The sequence below is a fragment of the Lynx rufus genome, unplaced genomic scaffold (assembly GCF_022079265.1).
Source record: "Lynx rufus isolate CCGP_SWC_20201006 ecotype Redwood Valley unplaced genomic scaffold, mLynRuf1.p SCAF_2, whole genome shotgun sequence".
In the NCBI taxonomy this organism is placed as follows: domain Eukaryota; kingdom Metazoa; phylum Chordata; class Mammalia; order Carnivora; family Felidae; genus Lynx; species Lynx rufus.
Genome location: NW_025814834.1, coordinates 73,610,328 through 73,631,850, shown reverse-complemented (window position 1 = coordinate 73,631,850; position 21,523 = coordinate 73,610,328). Strand labels below are relative to the sequence as shown.

The 21,523-nt window shown below is 37.2% G+C and overlaps 1 protein-coding gene across 1 annotated transcript in view; it reads left to right on the top strand.

Annotated features, from left to right (window-relative positions):
* PKP4 (plakophilin 4) overlaps window positions 1–21,523 on the top strand; it is a 240,103-nt gene that overhangs the window by 176,934 nt on the left and 41,646 nt on the right. Inside the window, exons 5-9 of the mRNA XM_047085087.1 lie at window positions 3,988–4,113; window positions 4,230–4,420; window positions 6,589–7,141; window positions 12,246–12,434; window positions 14,612–14,831. Of these exons, the coding sequence (XP_046941043.1) occupies window positions 3,988–4,113; window positions 4,230–4,420; window positions 6,589–7,141; window positions 12,246–12,434; window positions 14,612–14,831 (1,279 nt within the window). The remainder of the gene's footprint in view (window positions 1–3,987; window positions 4,114–4,229; window positions 4,421–6,588; window positions 7,142–12,245; window positions 12,435–14,611; window positions 14,832–21,523) is intronic.

The following is a 21,523-nucleotide window of genomic DNA, read 5'->3' as shown; positions in this document are numbered from 1 at the left end:
CAATGAGCATGAAGTGATCCCATCCTGTGAGGCTCTGTGGTTTATCTGGTAAATTTGACTAGTGTCTTCTTTTATTCCTCTAGTATGTATTTTTAAAAGACATTCATTTTAGGTGCACCTGGGTGGCTCCGCCGGGTAAGCATCTGGCTTCGGCTCAAGTCATGATTGAGCCGGTTCATGAATTTGAGCCCAGCATCAGGCTCCACAATGACAATGCAGAACCTGCTTGGGATTCTGTTGTCTGTCTCTCTGCCCCTCCCCCACTCCCCCTCCCCCCCCCAAAATAAACTTTTAAAAAGACATTTATTTTAGAGTAAGATTGCACAAATAGTGCATAATTAATAATTTCAAGACTTACCTGGGTGCCTGTGTGGTTCAGTTGGTTAAGCCTCTGACTCTTGATTTCAGCTCAGGTCATGATCTCTGGGTTTGTGAGATCAGGCTCTGCGCTGACAGCATGGAGCCTGCTTGGAATTCTCTCTTTCCTCTCTACCCCTCCCCCGCACATGCACTCGCTCGCTCTCTCTCAAAATTAATAAACTTAAAAATATAATAATTTCGAACTTTACCATACTACAATACGAATACTTTATTCAGTAATTAGGAAGTGGGTCTTCTTACCTTAGGTATAACATCTATGCATACATACATTTATATATGTGCATATAATTTGTGAATTATAAGTTTTCAACAAAATAGTAAATAATAGTAAAACTGAAAATTATTTAACTTCTAATGATTAAGATGTCAGTATCTTTTTGTCTTTGCATATATAGATTACATTGGGCTTCATTACAGAAATAGAAAAATGACTGAAGACCTCATTCGTAGTTTAAAATTTGGTTGTTTTGTACTTCATATTAGATTAATCTCATTTATCTATCAACTTCTTAAAACTTAAACATAAAAAATAGGGGTGCTTGGCTGTCTCAGTTGGTGGAGTATGCAGCTCTTGATCTCAAGGTTGTGGGTTCAAGCCCCAAGTTAGGTGTATAGATTACTTAAAAATGAAATCTTTAAAATGAGGTTTATATCCTGTTCTCTAAACCTAGTTATTTAGATCTTCAAATTGGATTTGGGGGACACGGGAATTTAGTATTTTAGTACTCTAGTTAACCATCTCAAAGTCCTTTTCTATATTCTATTGTTTGAGGCATTGCATTTCAAAGTATAAGAAACAGGTACTAACATTGAGAGGGTACATGGTTATACTACTTTCAGTGTAATTTTGTTTATTTTGTTTGTTTTTGTATTTTTTGAGATACTAGTTCTGTTAAGTTTTATTTATTGGGGTGACCAGTAGAGAATCCTGTATCTCACAATTTGTGCTTGTTCTATTTAAGATTTATTTTATCTTAACTTACCTTATTTTTAGAGAAAGTGAGGATGAGGGGCAGGGAGAGAGAGATAAAATCCCAAGCAGGCCCCATGCTCAGCTCGGAGCCTGATGTGGGGCCAGATCCCACAACCCTGGGATCATGACCTGAGCTGAAATCAAGAGACGCTCAACCTACTGAGCTGTCCAAGTGCCCCAAGATTATTTTAAATAGCTTCTCTTGAAGAGTTTAAATGAGCGCAATTGTTTGCCACATGGTTTGTGAGAAAATGTGCTGGGTGAGGAGACACAATTGCTGAGGTACAGATTTGTAGGGTGCCTCTTTCTCTTTTCCTATTTAAATAATAGCTCCTAATAGTTTTTTAAAAATGAAGAGGCATACATGGAACTCTAATGGGTTTCAGTTTCCATGGTGATAAGTTCTCCGATCCTGACACTGCATGCCACCTAGTGTTTCCAAGCCAAAAGCTTTGATGTATTGGCGTCCCACGTTTTATCTCGTACTAAACCTGAAGCTAAGAACTATCTAAAACTCTCTTCCTTTTGAAAAACGCTACCCTTTCCATGTATGAGAAGTCTTGGAGCTACCGCAGGGGTGCTTCCATGTCTGCTGCCGTTTCGTGTTCAATGTCTCTGGGCTTCATTTGGACGAACGAAGCCCAGGTAGACTCAGCACAGCCCTGCCTTCAGGCTGACCCTTGCATTGCTATTCCCAGGCACTCCAGTTCTACAGAAAACTCTAGTAGCCTAGCAAACTACATATTTTACTCAGTCCTGCGTAAAATTCTGTCAAGAAGTGCTATATAAGAGCGTGTGGAACCCTGGAACTTGTAACGCAAGACTTACAAATGAAGCAGATCACTCTTCGGGATCATCAGCCTGCCGGAGACTCAGATCATGTTTCAGTGTGTACCAGGGAAACCATACGCAATCTGTAATCTTTATTGAAATTCCAAGCTTAAGAATTCAGAACCGTCACAGAACTCTACCACCTAGAAATGTACTGTCAAATAATAAATCAGGAGACAGGTCGTTAAAAGCCTATATTAAGAATGTCAGTGAATCTTTCTGGAGGCTAAGAAACAAAACCTTGGATTGAATTCAGCGTCAAGCTAAAGGTTTAGAATGCAGTGGGGCTCCCGGCTCTCCTATAAACCTTGTATTTGCTTTCCAAACTAGCTTGATCAGCAGTTCCTAAAAGTTTCACTTCGCTTTACATAGATAAACTTTATTGAACATTTTAAAGCTGCTGCAGCACTATGACAGGCATGAATCAGCATTCAGTAAAGAGAAGTTGTTCTTCTTACTAGGAATTTGTTTGTTCCACACATATTTACTGGGCACCTACTGAGTGGAATGTACCATCCTAGGCACTGAGGAAGTAACAGTAAACATACCAGACGAAAGTCCCTGCTCATGCTGAGCTTATGTTCTAGTGGAGGGAGGTATGTAAGTGTAGTAAAGAAGGGGCAAGCCGGCCTCCTGTGGTAAGATATTACTTCCTTAAGGAAATTTTTCTGAAGCTCCTTTTCCCCAGGCACTCCCTCTCTTTCTCTCTTACACACACACCTGTCTTTTCACATAGCTGCATAGTTAGGGCCTTAAAAAATAGCTAAAGGAAGAAAGTCAGAAAGGAAAGACAAATGAAGACATTGAAATCCTTAGGACTCTGTGTTGGACTCGGAATGTGATACAGACTTCATATAAATCTTTGAAGAGATAGTGAAGCCGGCATTCCTGAAAAAAATGTTTACTAGCAACCTGAGGGTTAAATTTGAGGAAAGACAGAGTTGTGAAGATAATCATAACATGGGCTAATATATTTTGAAGGTAATGGAGAAAAGAGGTCATATATGAATGGAAATGGGGACAGGCAGTGTAATTACACCACCTCGATTTGTATGCTGTAGCATACAAAAAAAGCAGGAATAGGGAAGGAGGTAAATAGTTTTGTTTTTAAGTTCAAGATGGCACAATGGTACAGTTGGAAGGAAAATAAGATCATGGAAGAGACTGATTTGGCTAGAGAAAACAAGGATCAGGTTAGATTTGTCTGTATTCGTTTGGAAAGAGACTACAAGTAAGATAAGCAAATGGATAAAAAATTAAAGTTTCCATCATTTGTAAATCTGAAAACTCCATACTGAGTTCCACTGATTTTAGATAACATGAAATATGACATAAAAGCCTAGTTCTACCTTCAGAGGTTTCATTACCAAGCTCAGTAATATAAACACCATGCAAGTTTTTATTTCAAAAGTTTGGAGGTATGGAGGACCTTTTATTAAACACTTGGCTACTGTTCTGAGTTTGTTAGTCCTCTTGGAGGATGTCACCTGAGTGGTGAGTTTTCCAAGGAGGAACGAGGAACAAGGTCAGTTTTCAGATTTTAATTTAACATAGTTTGTAAGTTCACTTGGGGTGGTAATCAGGATGAACAACTTTCATGAAATTTAGGAAAACATATTAATACAACGGGTATATGGAATACTTCCATATAGAAAAGAGTAAATCATTGTGCAGTTTACAATGAAAATAGTCTTTTATTAACATATAGATTATAAGAAGGTACAAATATCCGAACCTTTTTTTAGCAAGTTTTTATGTAATACTGTCATTAGATTTCGCTGTTTAAACTTCTCTTCTTACAGATGTGCCAAATACTGGTGTAAACAAACCTAGAGTTTCTGACGCTGTCCATCCCAACAACTATCTCATCAGGACAGAGCCAGAACAAGGGACCCTCTACTCACCAGAGCAGACATCTCTCCATGAAAGTGAGGGTCTGTTGTATTATCTTTTAAGTATTCGATTTGCTTTTCATATACTCTTTTTGAAAATGAGCATCCGAAGTGTAAAGTAAAGGTGTTTCCTGCTGGTTTCATTCCTGCAGGATCATTGGGTAACTCAAGAAGTTCAACACAAATGAATTCTTATTCTGACAGTGGATACCAGGAAGCAGGGAGTTTCCATAACAGCCAGAATTTGAGTAAAGCAGATAATAGACCACAGCATTCATTTATAGGATCAACTAATAACCATTTGGTGAGGAATTCAAGAGCTGAAGGACAAACACTGGTTCAGGTAAGCCAAGAACATCAAGATCCTTGTGACGAAATAACCCCCCTAATTGAATATCTGTCATAAGTATTCTTTCTGGATTGATTTTATAGAATGGACAAAGTAGTAAAATCAATTTAACGTTATTAGAGTCTGTGATAGTAAAAAAAACTTTTAGGAATTATTAGCTTGTATCAGTAAATTCTAATAAATTCCAGATATAGGAGAGTAATTCTTCTAGAGGAAACAAGTTTGGCACGAGAGGAAGAATATTGGTGGGGTGGGGGGAGTATTAGAAAACTAGGTAGAATGTTGCAGTGCCTTAGGGATTATGCGTTTCTAAAAATACTAGAGCTACAATATGTTCTAAAGAGTCCTAGAGGGTAGAACACTATTCCCACACCTGAATAAAATGGCACTGGCCTGCTGTAATCAAAATGCTTTGCCTTCATCTTTGGAATTGTTCCCTGAAATCACATTTCTTTGCTAGACTATAGATACTCTTGCCTATAGAAAGTTGTTTAGAAGTGTAGCCATTCTGTTAAGTTAGGGTTTTCTCACTTGTTGGTCAAAAAAAGATTGCCTGTGTATGTATTTGTAAAACCTCCTTAGCTCCGTATTCACTGCCACTTCACAGACTTCGATCCACCAGCATGTACCAAAATTCTTGGAAGCAGTAGGATCCTGAGTGGTAGTAACCAGCAGGGATAACAGTCTGTCGAAGTACCCAGTGATTTCTCTTGAACTGAAAAATGCCAAGATGATCAAGAAGTTAGGCAGACACTAATCCTCTCATAATGTTGTAGAGGAAGCCCTGAAGGTAACACTGCCATGGGCCAGGCTTCCCAGTGCCAAAGGAGAAACAGGAGAGGACTTTGGCACTTTGGCTCAACAGTTTAGAAGAATTTTTTAAGTATTGAGAAACATCTCTATATTAAAACAAACGAAAATAGAGTGCATGTTATTTTTTTCTTCTCCAATCATCATATTCCTAGTGCATGAGGGATGCTTTGATGGGAAAGTGTGAGAAGCTTTAGACTGTTTACAGGAGTTTATCGGCTTAGGTGAATTTTTATGTCAGCTGGTTTGAAGTCACACTTTTGAATAATAATTATCTTAACTACAGACATTTGTTTATCTCCCTAGAAGTGGTCATGTTACCTCTTTTTTCTTTTCTTTTCTTTTTTTTTAACTTAAGGTAAGTTGATTTTGTTCCTAGAGCTGAAGAGTTAGGTTGCAAGGGGGCAACCTGTGCAACTGAGCTGTCCCTTGAGAATAGATACACAGAGGAGCGCTTTGGACCCCAGGCCCTATCCAGACATTCATTTATTCCACATTTGATCACATTCCTTTCATTAATGGGGCCAACCCATAAGGACAAAAAAATTATAGACCCTCCTCTAGCTGCATTTAGATTGGTACATTCAAATTTTGTTTTGTTTTACACAAATGCCTTACCATGGCCAAAAATATTGACTCACAGGGAACAAAATAAGTACATTGATCCAGTGATGCTTTACACTTGCAATCCAGCATTTTTTTAATTGTGTACAGTGTACTGATTCAACAATTCTGTATATTACTCTGTGCTCATCATTATAAGTGTTTCCCTAATTCCCTTTATCTATTTCATCCATCCCCCCATCCACCTCCCCTCTGGCAACTCCCAGTTTGTTCTCTGTATTTAAGGATCTGGTTTTTTTTATTCCTCTGTTTCTTTTTTCTTTGTTTCTTCGTTTGTTTTCTTTCTTAAATTCCACATATGAGTGAAATCATATGGTATTTGTCTTTCTCTAACTTACTTCACTTAGCATTATACCCTCTAGGTCCATCCATGTTGTTGTAAATGGCAATGTAACATTTATCTGTTGTGAAAAATGCATAGGCAAGAGGGTAAAAAATATAAAGACAAAGGAAAAAGGAATATTAAGTATCTTCAGATCTCTCTTTATTAATTGATTCTGGGGGGGAAAAGTTAGAGGTTAAACTACCAAAAAAAAAAAAAAGTATACCAAGAGAAGCACAATAAGGACAAATTAATATCCAGCTCTAAAGCATAAAAAAGAAAGAGACGCCTAAAATGAGCAGTGAATTCATGTTCTGTAGTGAGCTATGTGCATTTTGTTCTGTAATGACAGTGGACACAAAACCCTGGATAAACCCGTTCTCTTTTTTCCCCCCCCTTTCATCAGCCATCAGTAGCCAATCGGGCCATGAGAAGAGTTAGTTCAGTTCCATCTAGAGCACAGTCTCCTTCTTATGTTATCAGCACAGGCGTGTCTCCTTCAAGGGGGTCACTGAGAACTTCTCTGGGTAGTGGATTTGGCTCTCCATCAGTGACAGACTCCCGACCACTGAACCCCAGTGCATATTCCTCAACCACATTACCTGCTCAGCGGGCAGCATCTCCATACTCTGCACAGAGACCCGCGTCCCCGACAGCTGTACGTCGGATTGGGTCAGTCACCTCCCGGCAGACCTCCAATCCCAACGGACCAACCCCTCAGTACCAAACCACCGCCAGAGTAGGGTCCCCGTTGACCCTGATGGATGCACAGACTCGAGTAGCTTCCCCATCCCAAGGCCAGGTGGGGTCGTCGTCCCCCAAACGCTCAGGGATGACTGCCGTACCACAACATCTGGGACCTTCACTGCAAAGGACTGTTCACGACATGGAACAATTTGGACAGCAGCAGTATGAAATCTACGAAAGGATGGTTCCACCTCGGCCAGACAGCCTGACAGGTGAGTTCAAGGTGACAGCACTACATAAAGCCCGGTGAGGAAATCTTCTGTGCAGTCGTCACCGAAACAGAGCATGATAAAGTGGAAAAAGCTCATAGTTTTATCTCAAAATTTATACTGCTGACTTCAGGCTGACTTGTCTTTCAGGCTCTATAATTCTTAATGCATGAAACTATATATACATTTATATCAACCAGAAATCTTTTGCAGTGAATGCATTTTCCCCCTCCCAATATTAGGATATAAAAAGTACTTTTTTTGCATTTTAGAAACATTGATTGGAATTCTAAGCTGTTTGTTGGGGTTTGTGGGGGGTTGCTTGTTTTTTTTTTTAATGAAAAATTGTTCACCAGGTAGGCCTACCTATATCCAAACCTCTAAGTTATGTTAAAAAATCTCTTGAAATATCTCTTGAAATATTTAGCTTTTTTAAAAGAAATGCTTTAATGATACAGAATATGGATTTTTCTCACCTACTGCCTTGATTTTAGCATCCCAGTGGGAAATGCACAAAGCTCTTATGATTACCTTCAAATGCCATTCGGATTAAGTCAGAAAGACACCAGCAAGGTGCCTGATATTATAGCCATTTCCTCCAGGGTATTTTCATGGAGGGTTTCCCACATAATGTATAGGCATTGTTCTTTTTATCAAAATGAAATTTATCTTTAGTTAGTGTTTTAAAATACATTTTTAACATGTACACAATGGTAAAAAAAAAAAATTAAAGAATGTGTGTTTACATATGTATGTATTACAAATGTGCACTCACTGTGTTTTATACTGATGGGATTCTATTATATATTTATATATTGTATATATCTTATACCATGTAAATATGTATAATATATATGTATATCTTCTTTTTTAATATGTCTGAGAGCTCCATTCTGCCAATAGATGCCTAGGACCCTATTTTTATAGATGTATTATAATTTATTTTATCTCTTCCTTATTAACATTTAGGTTTTTTCATATTTAGGCATTAGAGACAACAATGTAACGTGTATGTAGCTAGTTCTGTATTGGTCTTGCATATTTGCACATAGATACTAAGATAACTGTGGGATGCATTTCTTGAAGTAGAATTGCTAGATCAAACTAGGTGCTTATTTGTTCTTAAAGAAATACTATCCTACCTTGTGCCTTCCAGGGAAGCTGCACAGATTTCTATTTCCAATAGGTTTAAGCATATCTGTTCTCCTAAACCTTCACTAGCACTGCATATTGTCAGAGTGCCTCATCTTTGCCAATGTCGTAGATTAAAAGCTGTACCTCATTGTTTTAAGTGCCCTTTATCAAGTTATGACTGATGTTGAAGATTTTACATGTTTATCAGCCTTTTTATTTCTTTTCTCCAAACCACAAGTTTAGGTTTTTTGTCTATTTTTAACTTATGAAAGCTTTTTATACTTGAAGTAAATTAGCTTCTAGTAATATACGTCTCAGGTATTTTTTCTATTTTGTAACTTGTCTTTTGACTTTGTTTTTGGTATTTTTTATTTACAGAACTTTTTAATATTTTGTATAGCAAAATTAATATCATTTCCTTATGGCTTCTGGGAAAGGTATTTTCTAGTTGAATAATTTTGCATGAAGAATTCATATTGAACTAGATTTTGAGCTCAAAAGAAATTCCTAGTGGAGAAACCACCTCTTTTTCATTCAGTCATCAGAGGAGTGTACTTGACTTAGATATTTTCTGGCATGCCTCTGAAAGTATGCAGCAAAGTGAGGTAGGAATCATTTATGAAATTCTGTCTCCCAAGGAAACCCTAAAAGATAAATAGTTCTGAAGATTTCTGTATTCCCCCCAGTGTACATATAGAATAGCTATGCAGAAATCTATGTTTGCCGTAGAGTGAAGTGGAAACCCAGGAAGGAAGTGAGCACATCAATTACTGTCTCTATGTTTAACCCTGAGAGGGATGATCTTCTTTGGTCTACAAAGCCTGTCTTCTGCCATCACAGGTGAAATTAGACTTTATGTTTAGAGCTAGGCTATCACAGATTTTTTGCCCTAATCTACTACAGTCTTGAAAAGAAGCTAAGGGTGTCCTTATAAAGGTTCTAGGAAAGCTCTGCCTTCCCATCGTCTCCTGCCTGCTTATTCTGAATGTGGATCCTAATTTGTGAATTCCTTTCTTTCATTCTTACTTCCAAAAGCCATGTGCTTATCATGATATTTATTATGGTTCTTGATCTCAAAGGATTAATAACCTGTTAATTGATAAGCCTGAAGCAATATTTTCTAATAGATTCAGACACTTGGATATTTGGTGATCATAATTTAAGTGATGATACAATATGTGTATAAATTACTTCCTACAAAAGAAAAATATCTCTGCCCTAAAATATTCATTTCAGTAAAATCATAGCATGTCAAGAAAAATTTTGAGAATATAAAGAATACTATTTGGGAGATAAATTTATGTTTATTTGCAATGTCTTAAATATAAAGATTTTAAATCACAGGGAATATGTCATTGTAATAGGTAAAGTAATGTGTATTTGTGGAATTGCAAATAGAAACTATTGGTTACATAAATAATTTTGTAGATCAGCATTTTCCATTATTTGGAGGGGGAGATAAGGTTATAAAAAATTTGCATAAATGCTTCTGGAACAGTTATTTCTAATAACAGTTATGGAACATATTTACTTATCTTCCAGTTTAAAAGACACTAAGTTACAGTGGACTTTCTACACTTAATCATTTTATTTAATCTATGGAGGCTATGTAATTTTATAATTTTTTAAATGTAAATCTGTAAGACTGTGTGTTTTGTTTGCATGCATGAGCAGGTGAACAAAATTAGTAGCCATCACTGTTACGTTACTCACAAAGATTATGTTACTCACAAAATAAAAGCCTTAGAATTATAGTGAAATGAACATTTCATTTATAAATGTTCATTTCACTATAATTCTAAGGCTTTTATTTCCCATTTCAGTTTGTCACATGTAGTAATTTCATCTCACTAATAATCTTATAACAAGTGAATAGTTGCTGGATACTTTTTATGGTTCTCAACAAGCTCATTTGGTTTCCTTTCCCATGAAATTATAGTAAATACTTGCAAATATTTATAAATCATATCATATAGCATGGTTTCCAGTGAAGAATCCAGCCAGATTCTTGCATAGTGAGAATATAACATTCTGATTATGTGCAAAATGCTTTGTTTGAGGGCATGGCTGTTCAGCCAACTTCATGAGCATTCAGTGCTCAGCTTGTTTGTGCCCAAGTGTTGAGTGAGCTACAGAGTATCACAGCAAATCACAAGTATTTGTGGCTTTATTGAATGTTAAAATAGCACCTTGTGTTGAGAAGATTACCAAGGACCAGGTACATTTACCTGCCCACTTTATATCACCATTAACAAATACAATGCCTGCACTTTCATTCAAAATGCATCCCATAAAGAAATGGAGCTTACCTCTGCTAAGAAGAATGAGAAATCTGCCAATGAATGAAAAGCTGAAATCTCCAAATGAGAACTTTACGATAACAATCATGGTATCATCTTTAGAGTTACATTGGCTTCTATGGACCCCTGGTGGGCTAAACTTGCCCTTTAATTCTGTGTGAACACAGAGGGCTCTATCGAGTTCCAGATCTCTCGCACCACGTCTTATACCCGGAGGGTTCACTGTGTCCAGTGTTGGGTTCCTCTCAGCCCTACCAGGAGGTAGTTTTCTGATGGGGATGAATCACATTTCCTTTTGGGCTCTCAGTTTCCTTGGTTTTGAAATGAAGTTTGGCTGGAGAATCTCCCAATTACATAATTGTTTAAGCCTCTGATCTTCATTTTGGCAAGTGGAGAGCAGTAGCTAATGCCCACATTGGTTCATTTAGTTTCTTACCATGTCACCTTGCTGTCCAGGGTAGGTAATAATCATTCATTTCAGGAGCTCTACGTATTAAACTTTCTTGCCACTCCTCACTAAGCAACATTATCACTCATATTCAGGCCCATTTGCTTTTTGTTGTGATATGATTAACTGAGCTAAGAGGATATGAATGAACCTATCTTTTTGTAATTAGTTACTGTGTTAATTATTTGCAATCTTTTTAAAGGAAGTAAGTGCTGACTTCAGATATGTTTGTGCTTTCTCTTATTCATATTTGGAATGTAACCTTAGTTACTATTCTTACCAAGTGACAGATTTTCCTTACTAATGATGACAGATCACAAACTTCTGAGCATCCTAATATAGAATGTAGTAATTCACTTTCTTTAAGCAAATAAAATGTTTGAGTTTGAACTGTACTTTTTTTATCACAAATCCCATGTGTAAACTTTAGTTATTAGCAATTTGAATGAAAGAATATTTCAAATGATCTAATGTTAATGTACTAACTTTGTATTTTTCCTTTGCACTAGAAAGAAGGTAAACAAGAATCTGGTATGTGGGTTCCTGCAAAAACAGCTATGTTTGTTTTTTTTTAAAAGGAAAAATACAGTGATAACAAATAGTAAAATAATACCTCATAATACTAAATAAATGTTATTGCTTCATTGATAATATTCCAAATTTTGTAACATAAAATTTCATGTTTTACTGAAAAATCATGGGTGAATTGAGAGATATATTTCAGAAGTGTTCTTGAATCTCAGCCTTCACTAAGCACTATTACATAGGCATTGTCTTAGATGTTGAGATTTAAAGAGGCGTGGGACATGGTGGGCCCTGCCCCCAAAGAGATGGTTGTCCAGTTCTGCAGAGCAGGAAAAGAGAATGACGTGAACCATTGTTTTTATGTTTTAACTGTGAAAATCATGTAACCACAGAAGAGAGCATTCTCTCTTTGGTTACCACCATAAAATAGCTTACAGTTGGGGAATGAATTTCAGAGTATCAAACCACACAATAATTTTTTTCTTACAAAATTTACTTTTATTTTGCCGCCAAGAGAAAGTTTAACTCAAAAAATGTATATAACATCCCTTTCATAGCTGGCATCCTTCTCTTGTAAAGTTCACCAGGTCCAGTGTTTAGTCTTAACATTGGGTCCTATTGGTTAGGTCCTATTAATTAAGTCTTTTAACCTCTCCACAATTTTCTCAATTTCTTAATGATGTAATTTTCCTGCCTCTAGGCTTACGGAGTTCCTACGCTAGTCAGCACAGCCAGCTTGGGCAAGACCTTCGTTCAGCTGTGTCTCCTGACTTGCACATCACTCCTATATATGAGGGGAGGACCTACTACAGCCCAGTGTACCGCAGCCCAAACCACGGGACCGTGGAGCTCCAAGGATCACAGACAGCATTGTATCGCACAGGCTCAGGTGGGCCTTAGTGCTGTTTAGCTGGTTTTCCCAAATGCAATGCCCAAGAGCAGACGGATTTTGTTAAGATTGGTACCCTGTTAGAATGAAATCATGTTGCCCATTCAGTTGTCAGATAACCAGCTATCACAGTAGATCAATAAACAGTACAACACAAGTTCGTGTTGTACCTATTTATAGGTGATATATTTTCACCTTAGTCTAATCAATGAATGCAGTGATTAGTTTGTTAACTCACAAATAAGTTTGTAGAGCTACACGTATGACTCTCCTTGCATTAGAAACATGTTAGATACAGAAAGGAAAACCTGAGTTGGAATATTTCTTTGTGGTTTTTATTGCCTGGAATATGTATTTACAGAAGATTCCTTTATGAGTTATTTGGCTATCTTTATTTCAGCATGTATGTATCCCAAGTGTATTTGGTATTACTCCTCTTCAGATACTAGATTTCCTCTGAATGTCTACACGTAGAATGTGAGATATTCCTTATGATGGACTCAGTCTGAGGCAGAATACAGTAGCTGCATTTATAAAAACAGGGATGAGTGCATCACACCCTTGCACCCCCACTCTCACATTTATGCCACCCCATATTGGCTGACAGAGCAGAAGCTATGGCCCATGGCCAAGTGAGCTGCCAATTGTGCTGCCGGCCTGGTTCATGGAATCCCAAGAGGCCTTTTCTTCTCTCCTTTTTTTTTTTAAGAGATAGTGCATCTATGAACATGCCCACAAATGAACATGCCCACAATGATAACACATAAAGGCACCATTCTAGGATGCATGCCTCCCAGAATACCAAGAGGGAGAAGACTATATTTGAATTGGTTCTTTGCCAAAAACTGACAGTTTGGTTTACTGCAGGATTTTTCTTCTAATAGAATGTACCGATTTTTAATAGATATTAGTCAAGAAATATTTCACTTGTTATGTTCTCTAAATTAAGGAATTTTTTTAAAGTTCTAATTGGCTTTTTTAAATGATTAGTGATTCAGCCTCCTGTCTAGAAATAGAGGGGAACTCCTCCCAAGGAATTTCTTTCATAGCATTAAGAAACAAACAATGTTATTAAAATCTTTTAATTGGGAGAAGAACATGTCTGCAATTATTGGAGAAATAGCTTCTGTAATAATTAAGAAAGAAATGTTATATGCAGTAGTACAATACCTCTATATATAGCCTCATGCAAAAATTTAAGAAGGTACCTAGAGAAGAATTTGATGTATCAGCCTTCTTATGAAATAAATTTTCCAATATTATCAAAATCCAAAGTTCTATAAATAAAATGTGTATCAAAATAAGTAACCTGTATACACTAAGTGTTCAGTTTGACCATCTCAATTATCTACAGGTTTGAATAATTGCTTTTTATTGCTAAGTAAAATTATGGCATTTTGCCATTTATTTCTTGGAATAGTTTAATTCTTTTCCTATATCTCTCTTGCACTTTTTTTTTCTTTAAATTTAGTATTTTGAGGGGCGCCTGGATGGCGCAGTCGGTTAAGCGTCTGACTTCAGCCAGGTCACGATCTCGCGGTCCATGAGTTCGAGCCCCGCGTCGGGCTCTGGGCTGATGGCTCAGAGCCTGGAGCCTGTTTCCGATTCTGTGTCTCCCTCTCTCTCTGCCCCTCCCCCGTTCATGCTCTGTCTCTCTCTGTCCCAAAAATAAATAAACGTTGAAAAAAAAAAATTTAAATTTAGTATTTTGAGAGAGAGAGGGAAGGAGAGAATCCCAAGCAGGCTTCATGCTGTCAGCACAGAGCCGCATGTAGGGCTCCATCCCACGAACTATGCAGTCGTGACCTGAGCCGACATTAAGTTGGATACTCAACCAACTGAGCCACCCAGGCACCGCCCCTTGCTTGCATTTTTGTTACAAAATCTTATTAAACATAGTAAGATCAATCATGTAGGCAGATTTAAAGTTTTATTTTTGCTCTTTTTTGTTAATAAAATTGACATATTTTGTGTATATTAAAAATCTAAGTGCCTTCTTTAGCCCTGATAAGCCAGATTGGTAAAACCTACAATCTACATTGGAAATACTGGTAAAAATCTATAAAGCAATTTACATAATTGTTAAAGACTATAATCTTCCTTAAAAATAGTTTTCCTTGGAAAAGTACCACCTTGTGGAAAGTATACTAATCTTTTGAAAAATGTTGACTTTCTAGTAGGTGTTGGAAATCTGCAAAGGACATCCAGCCAACGAAGCACCCTTACATACCAAAGAAATAATTATGCTCTGAACACAACAGCTACCTACGCGGAGCCCTACAGGCCAATACAATACCGAGTGCAAGAGTGCAATTATAACAGGCTTCAGCACGCAGCGCCAGCTGATGATGGCACCACGAGATCCCCATCGATAGACAGCATTCAGAAAGACCCCAGGCAAGTACTGGTTATGAATCTCCAGGATGCTACAGTATCACAGGCATCAGTGGTTCCTTCAGTCTGACTTTTTTTCAAGTTGCCGAGTCTATGATACTATCAGTTAACTCCTAATCTCTAGTATTTCCAGTTGTATTTTAGCACTGTAGGTCACTGAAGTTAATTTCATCTTAAAGATCGATTCCTTCTTTCGATGCCTTAACAAGTTAGAGAATGCACACAGTATCTGCGGCACTCATCACTGAAGTGCTTCACCAGGAACACTCCCTGGGTTAGCCTCTTTGTCTGAATTATATATACGCATGATTTTAAAGGATCATTTTACCCAGTTTCCTTAATCCTGACTGACTTTTTAGATAAGGGCTTCCGAAAAAAAATGTATGGTGTTTTTAACTAGAAAAGACCAGTGTTGTGCACATTTTGAATCCTACTGGTCAGTGCTGTGTTGTGCTTTTATTGACTAGGTCCTTTGAAAAGCTCTCTGCCATTTAGGAGAAAGTAGTTTACAAGACACTCTCATATCACATAAGCAAAAAATATTTGGCCAGTAATACATGTTTCCTCCTTTTCATTTTATTTGGCCATGTAGAAAGAATGTTTTATTAAGATAAGTATGACTCATTTACTACTTGGTTGATTTTGAAAAGTAGTCTCATCTTTAATGAAAGCCACTTAAAATATTTAGGAAATAAAAAAGATTATTTAGAAACTGAAAGAATTTTAATTTCTAAAAGAATGGAATTATCACTAAATTTTAAGCAGCTTGAGTGTTATATTAAGGTATATATTAATTAGCAAGATTTCATTCACTCTTCGCCCACAAATTGTTGTTTCACTGGAAAATTGTTATAATTATCAATTCATTTTTAGCAACCTACCAACTTATTCTAGTGAATGTGAATTAAAAATGTGAATGAGATTTTGGTCATTTAAACAAAATAACTAAAGGTACTCTTGAGTTGAGTGGGAGCCCCCTGCTTCACTAAAACCACTCCACTCTGACTCTTTTGCCTAAAATTCTTTATAGTTCACACATGTGTTTGCTTCTACTAGTCCACGTCCTTGTCATTTTAAGGGTTTTAAAATAACTTGTCTTACAGTACCTTCAATATAATTGACTCACAAATTTTTTCACATGATTCCATTTTTTTAAATCCTCAAAATGCCAAAATACTAAGACACCCTAATAGATGTGGAATTTCCCAAAAGGGTTTTGAATTGTACGCAATTTAGACCTTACCTCGGCTGAACCTGCAGAGAAAAAGAACAGCTATCCAGAAAGACAGTGAAGTGTGATTACAGCTTTGAGCTTAATAGGTGTCCCTGAAGATTTCAGTTTTGACCTCTGCTATGAGTTGATTCATGATAAATAAGGATTTCATGTATGATAATACACTTCAGCTATTCATAGTATGATAATTTTGTAGTCTAATGCATAAAACTGTTACAGCTAGCTTTGATTATGTGAAACTTAACTGATAATGCATTTTGTAAGATGAATAAATGATTATTTTATAATAAATGCATTTATTCTCGATGAAACTGGAATCCAGGTGAATTTGAAGTTTAAATATTCAAACCAAAGTAAAAAGCTCATGACAGCTTTTAATTTTTAGTTTTGAAAATAGCAAACTTGAAGTGATTTCTATTCACTTGTAAGCCCACATTCTTTACCATTAATGCTGTATTATAATTAGCCTGAAAAATTTCTTATAGGGACTGGAGAAGTTATTAATATTTTCCATATAAATGGAAATCTGTGGGTTTTTTTAATAGTTGTTGTGTGTAGAAGCAAAATTTATTAGTAATATAAGTGACACATCTAGAAGTAGTAACAAAAATACTTCCTATGGAAAGCGATAGCAACATAAAGAATAATAGCATTCATGCTGTTCCTTTTAAGCAGGACTTAATCTGTGCTGTTCAGCAGAATAATACCATGTACAATCCCTTTGACCTTTATGTTATTGTCAAATATTTTACTTCTACACACATAATAAAACCCATAATATAGTGTTATTATTTCTACTGTAAATAGTCAATTGTGTTTTAAAGAAATTAAGAGAACAAATGTCTTTATATTTACTGTATGTTTACCAAATATAGTTCTCATCCTATGTATTCTTCCTACAAATTCCAGTTTCCATCTCGACCCATTTCCCTTCATTTTAAGCACTTCCTTTAGCCTTTCTTGTGTTGCATGTCTGCTAGCAACATATTCTGCCAGTTTTAATTTATCTGAAAATGTTATTATTTCATTCATTTTTTTATTTTTATTTACCTTTATTATTTTATAAAATATTACAGCATTATCATTTTTATATGAGTATTTTTGGGTTGTAGAATGAATCACCTAAGTTTCCATTATTTTTTTTTTAATATAATTTACTGTCAAATTGGTTTCCATACAACTATTTCATTCATTTTTAAAGGATATTTTTGCTAGGTATAAAATTCAGGATTGACAGGTATGGGTTTTTCCTTTCAGTACTTTAAAAAGATGTCATTCATTGTCTTCAGCCGCGATTGTTTCTGATGAGAAATCAGACGTTATTCGTATCACTCTTCTCTTTATGTAATGTATCTTCTCTCTTGGCTGCCTCTCAGGTTTTTCTCTTTATCTTTGACTTTCAGCAGTTTTATTCTGACAGGCCTACCTATGGTTTTTGGTTTTTTTGGTTTCTTTTTTTTTTTTTTTTTACATTTAACCTGCTTGGGATTCATTGAGATTCTTTGAATATTGGCTGGTGATTTTTATCAAAACTGGGACATTTTTAACCATAATTGCTTTAAATATTTTTTTCTGCCCCAAACTCATTCTCCTCTCCTTCTGGAGTAACTTGACATTATTGTACTACATGCTCTTACTCTTATTAAAGCTCTGTGTATATCTTAAAATAGTTTTTCTCTGTATTCTTCACACTGGATATTTTTTGTTGATCTATCTTCATATTTACTGCCTTTTCTTCTGTAGTCTCCACAATCTGTTGGTAAGCCCATCCAGTGAATTGTTTATTTCAGATACTTGAATTTGGTGGGTTTTTTTTAATAGTTTCCATGTCTCTAAAGACATTTCTTCATCTATTCACTCCCTGTATACATCTTTTCCTTTCCATCTTTGAGCACATCTATAATGACCTTTTAGAGTCCTCTGATAATTCCAACATCTGGGTTTGCTCTGGGTCTGTTTCTATTATTGGGGTTGGTTGGTTTTGTTTTGTTTACATCTTCATAGGTCACATTTCTGTTTCTTCTTATACCTAGCAGTTTTCAATGATATGCTAACTTTTGTGGATGATACATTGTAGGGACTCTGTATTATGTTGTGACCTGTTAGGATTCTGAGTTTTGTTGTGGCAGATAACTAAATTACTGACAGATGCTTTTGATCCTGTCAAGATTGGTTCTGTTCTTCTGAGAAGGGTCTGTTTCAGATTTGTTTTACTCCTAGCATATGCTTCCACTCTTTGGTGTAGTTCTTTGTGGAAATTAAATGCTGAGGTAATCAGGAAGGTTTACAGTTTGACTGGGCTGGAAGATCATAGTCACTGGCCTATGCTCAGCTCTGTCCTGCAACAGCTACTCCATCCGACCTACGCATGTGTCATGGACATGTACGGTCCAGCATTCAGTTAAAGACTTGTGAGTAATCCTCCTATAGACTTGTAGAATCTCTTCTACATAGTTCCCAGTTCCCTGCCCCTCAAATTCCAACCATTTTCAATTCTCACTTCTATCCCTCAGCTCACTAAGTCCATCATTGCTCCACTTCATGGGCCCAGCTTCCTATGTCACGATGCAAAAAAATGCCCTCAGGCAGAAAGCCAGGGAATATGGGGCTGCTATGATGGTTCCTGTCTCTCAGGAACTCGAAATTGTGTGCTTTTTTTCCCTGCCTGTTTTGGCATTGGTAGTATTCTTAATGTCTGTTAAGAATTAAGTCATTAAGTCGGTCCCCCAAGATTACATTCTTGTGTTATGTGTTGTCCAGGACCTAAAAACACTTCCTTCATACATACGTTTCATAGTTTTGTTTTGTGAAAAGGCCAAGTCCAGGATCAGTTATTCTATGATGGCTGAAAACAGAAGTCTGGGCTTAGATTGTAATGAAGCAAATCCTGGCAGACATTGATGCCATCCAACCAGCCCATGAATTGATAACAGTGTTTCCAGGGTAAATTTCTGCTGAAAATCAGGGTTGGAATTGATGCCAACCAAGCCTAACTGCCCATCTCCAGCTGGAGTCTGGCCCTCATGGTACCCCAGTGATGCCAGAAAATCTTGACCATATCTGTGCCACTTAAAGAGGACAAAAATGTGTATTTGTTATGATTGTGAGTCATCAAGGAAAAATTAAATCACACTCCTTGCACTCTGTTAATTAGAGCACAGATTTACATAACGGGCTTTGGACAGATTTTGACCAGAAATAGTTAACATAGCTTCAATATATAAAAGGGAATTTATTATAGAGAGTGACCCTGTTTAGTTCCTTTTTCAGGGCTGATGAATATTAACAAAACATCCATATCATAATTAAAAGGAAAATATTTTAATATACACCATCACAATGTAATCATCACAGCCAACCTAAGAAGAAGGTACAACTGATAGTTGTTTTGTTCCTATTATACAGATGTAGTGCTCCAAAGTAGTAGTGCTCCAAACAACTAAGTGCTTTTCAAAATCACGTAGTAAATGAAGGACCTAGGACCTCAACATAGGCAGTCTAACTACAAATTGTGTGCTTTTCTTCCTGCCTCTTTTGGCATTGGTGGTATTCTTAATGTCTATTAAGAATTAAGTCATTGGGGCACCTGGGCGGCTCAGTCAGGCATCCGACTTCGGCTCATGATCTTGCGGTCTGCAAGTTCGAGCCCCGCGTTGGGCTCTGTGCTGACAGCTCAGAGCCTGGTCCGGTTTTCTGATTCTGTGTCTCCCTCCGTCTCTCTGCCCCTCCCCCGTTCATGCTCTGTCTCTCTCTGTCTCAAAAATAAATAAACGTTAAAAAACAAAACAAAACAACAAAAAGAATTAAGTCATTAAGTCTGTCCCCCAAGACAGAATCTCCCTCTTACCCTTGGCTTCAGTTTTCAAAAAAAATCATCTGGCTGCTATGCAAAGAGTAGATGGGGTAAGGGAGTGATATCTGAAACAGAGCACATAGGAGATTATTAGATGGGCCAGGCAAGGCGAAGAGAATGGATGGGTTGGGCTTATATGAAATAGTTCAGAGATAGTCAATAAAGTTTGCTGATAGGTTGGACAAGAAGAATACAGGAAAGAGAGAAGTCAAGGATGGCTCTATTTTGTTTTGAGCAAGTGTGTGGATAGTCTTCTTGCCACTAATATTTTCTGATTCTAATACATTCTCTACTTGGCCACCAGAGTTTTCTTCTTTATAAATGTGACCTTATATATGTTACATTCTCTCACTCTTGTGCTTCACAACCTCTGCTTTCTGTTCCTTATGTGTGGAGGCAACATACAGACTACCTGGGTGGGTTTCACCCACCTCTATCACTTATTACTAATCTCAGGTTCCTTACCTCTATCAAATGTTATTGAGTAGTGCCTATGTCATATGGCAATAGTCAAGGTAAATGAGATAATGCATATAAAGCTCTTGACACAGTGCCTGACACAGGTAAACTCATTGAATAAGACATTGTTGCATGTACAGAGTCTTGTACACCAAACCACATCTCATTCAGTGCTTGTATCTCTCTGACACCTGCTATGGCACTATTCATTTGAACAGGTGGCGTGTATGTGTGTGCAGGTTTAGGTTGCCCCTTGTAGTGGACAAGCAAGTTAATACATAGAGCGCTCCTAGACCAAGAGAGACTCTAGGCCTTAATAACTAGGCAATAGAAGGATCACTGGGTTGTTAATTTAAAGATTTTTTTTTTAGAGTTTATTATAAACAGCATTCATTTTACTCATTTTGTATAATAGTTCATTCTGCAATCAAAGTCCACAAATGTGTTGCTTTGTGAACCATTCCTTTTTTTTTTCTAATGTTTTTAATGTTTATTTTTGAGAGAGAGATGGGGGTGCACGATTGGAGGAAGGGCAGAGAGAGAGGGAGACCCAGAATCTGAAACAAGCTTCAGGCTCTCAGCTGTCAGCACAGAGCCTGACACAGGGCTCAAACCCATGAACTGTGAGGTCATGACCTGAGCCAAATTTGGACGCTTAACCGACTGAGCCACCCAGGTGCCCCATGTGAACCAATTCTAAGTTGGTCTCTATATGTTACAAGAGTTAATGCACATTTAAAAAGGATCCTAAACAGTGAGCCAATCAGTTGACATCCAAATTCCAACAATGTGATGTTATCTGAAAAAGCAGAGTATAAGTGTACGTGCTTAGTGTGACTGTATACTCACTCTACAAGAAGTGGGATAGCATACCGGCTCTGAAAGCAGAGTGTTCTGTTGACTAGCTGAGTGACTTTAGGCAAGATGCTTAGCCTCTCTGTCTCAACCTCAATATCTATGTGGTTGCAATAAGAATAAATGAATTCATGGGGTGCCTGGGGGGCTCAGTCTGTTGAGTGTCCAACTCCTGATTTCAGCTCAGGTCATATGATGATCCCAGGGTCGTGGGATCAAGCCCTGCATGGGGCTCTGCACTGAGCATGGACCCTGTTGAAGATTCTCCTCTCTCTTTCTCCCGACCTCTCCCCC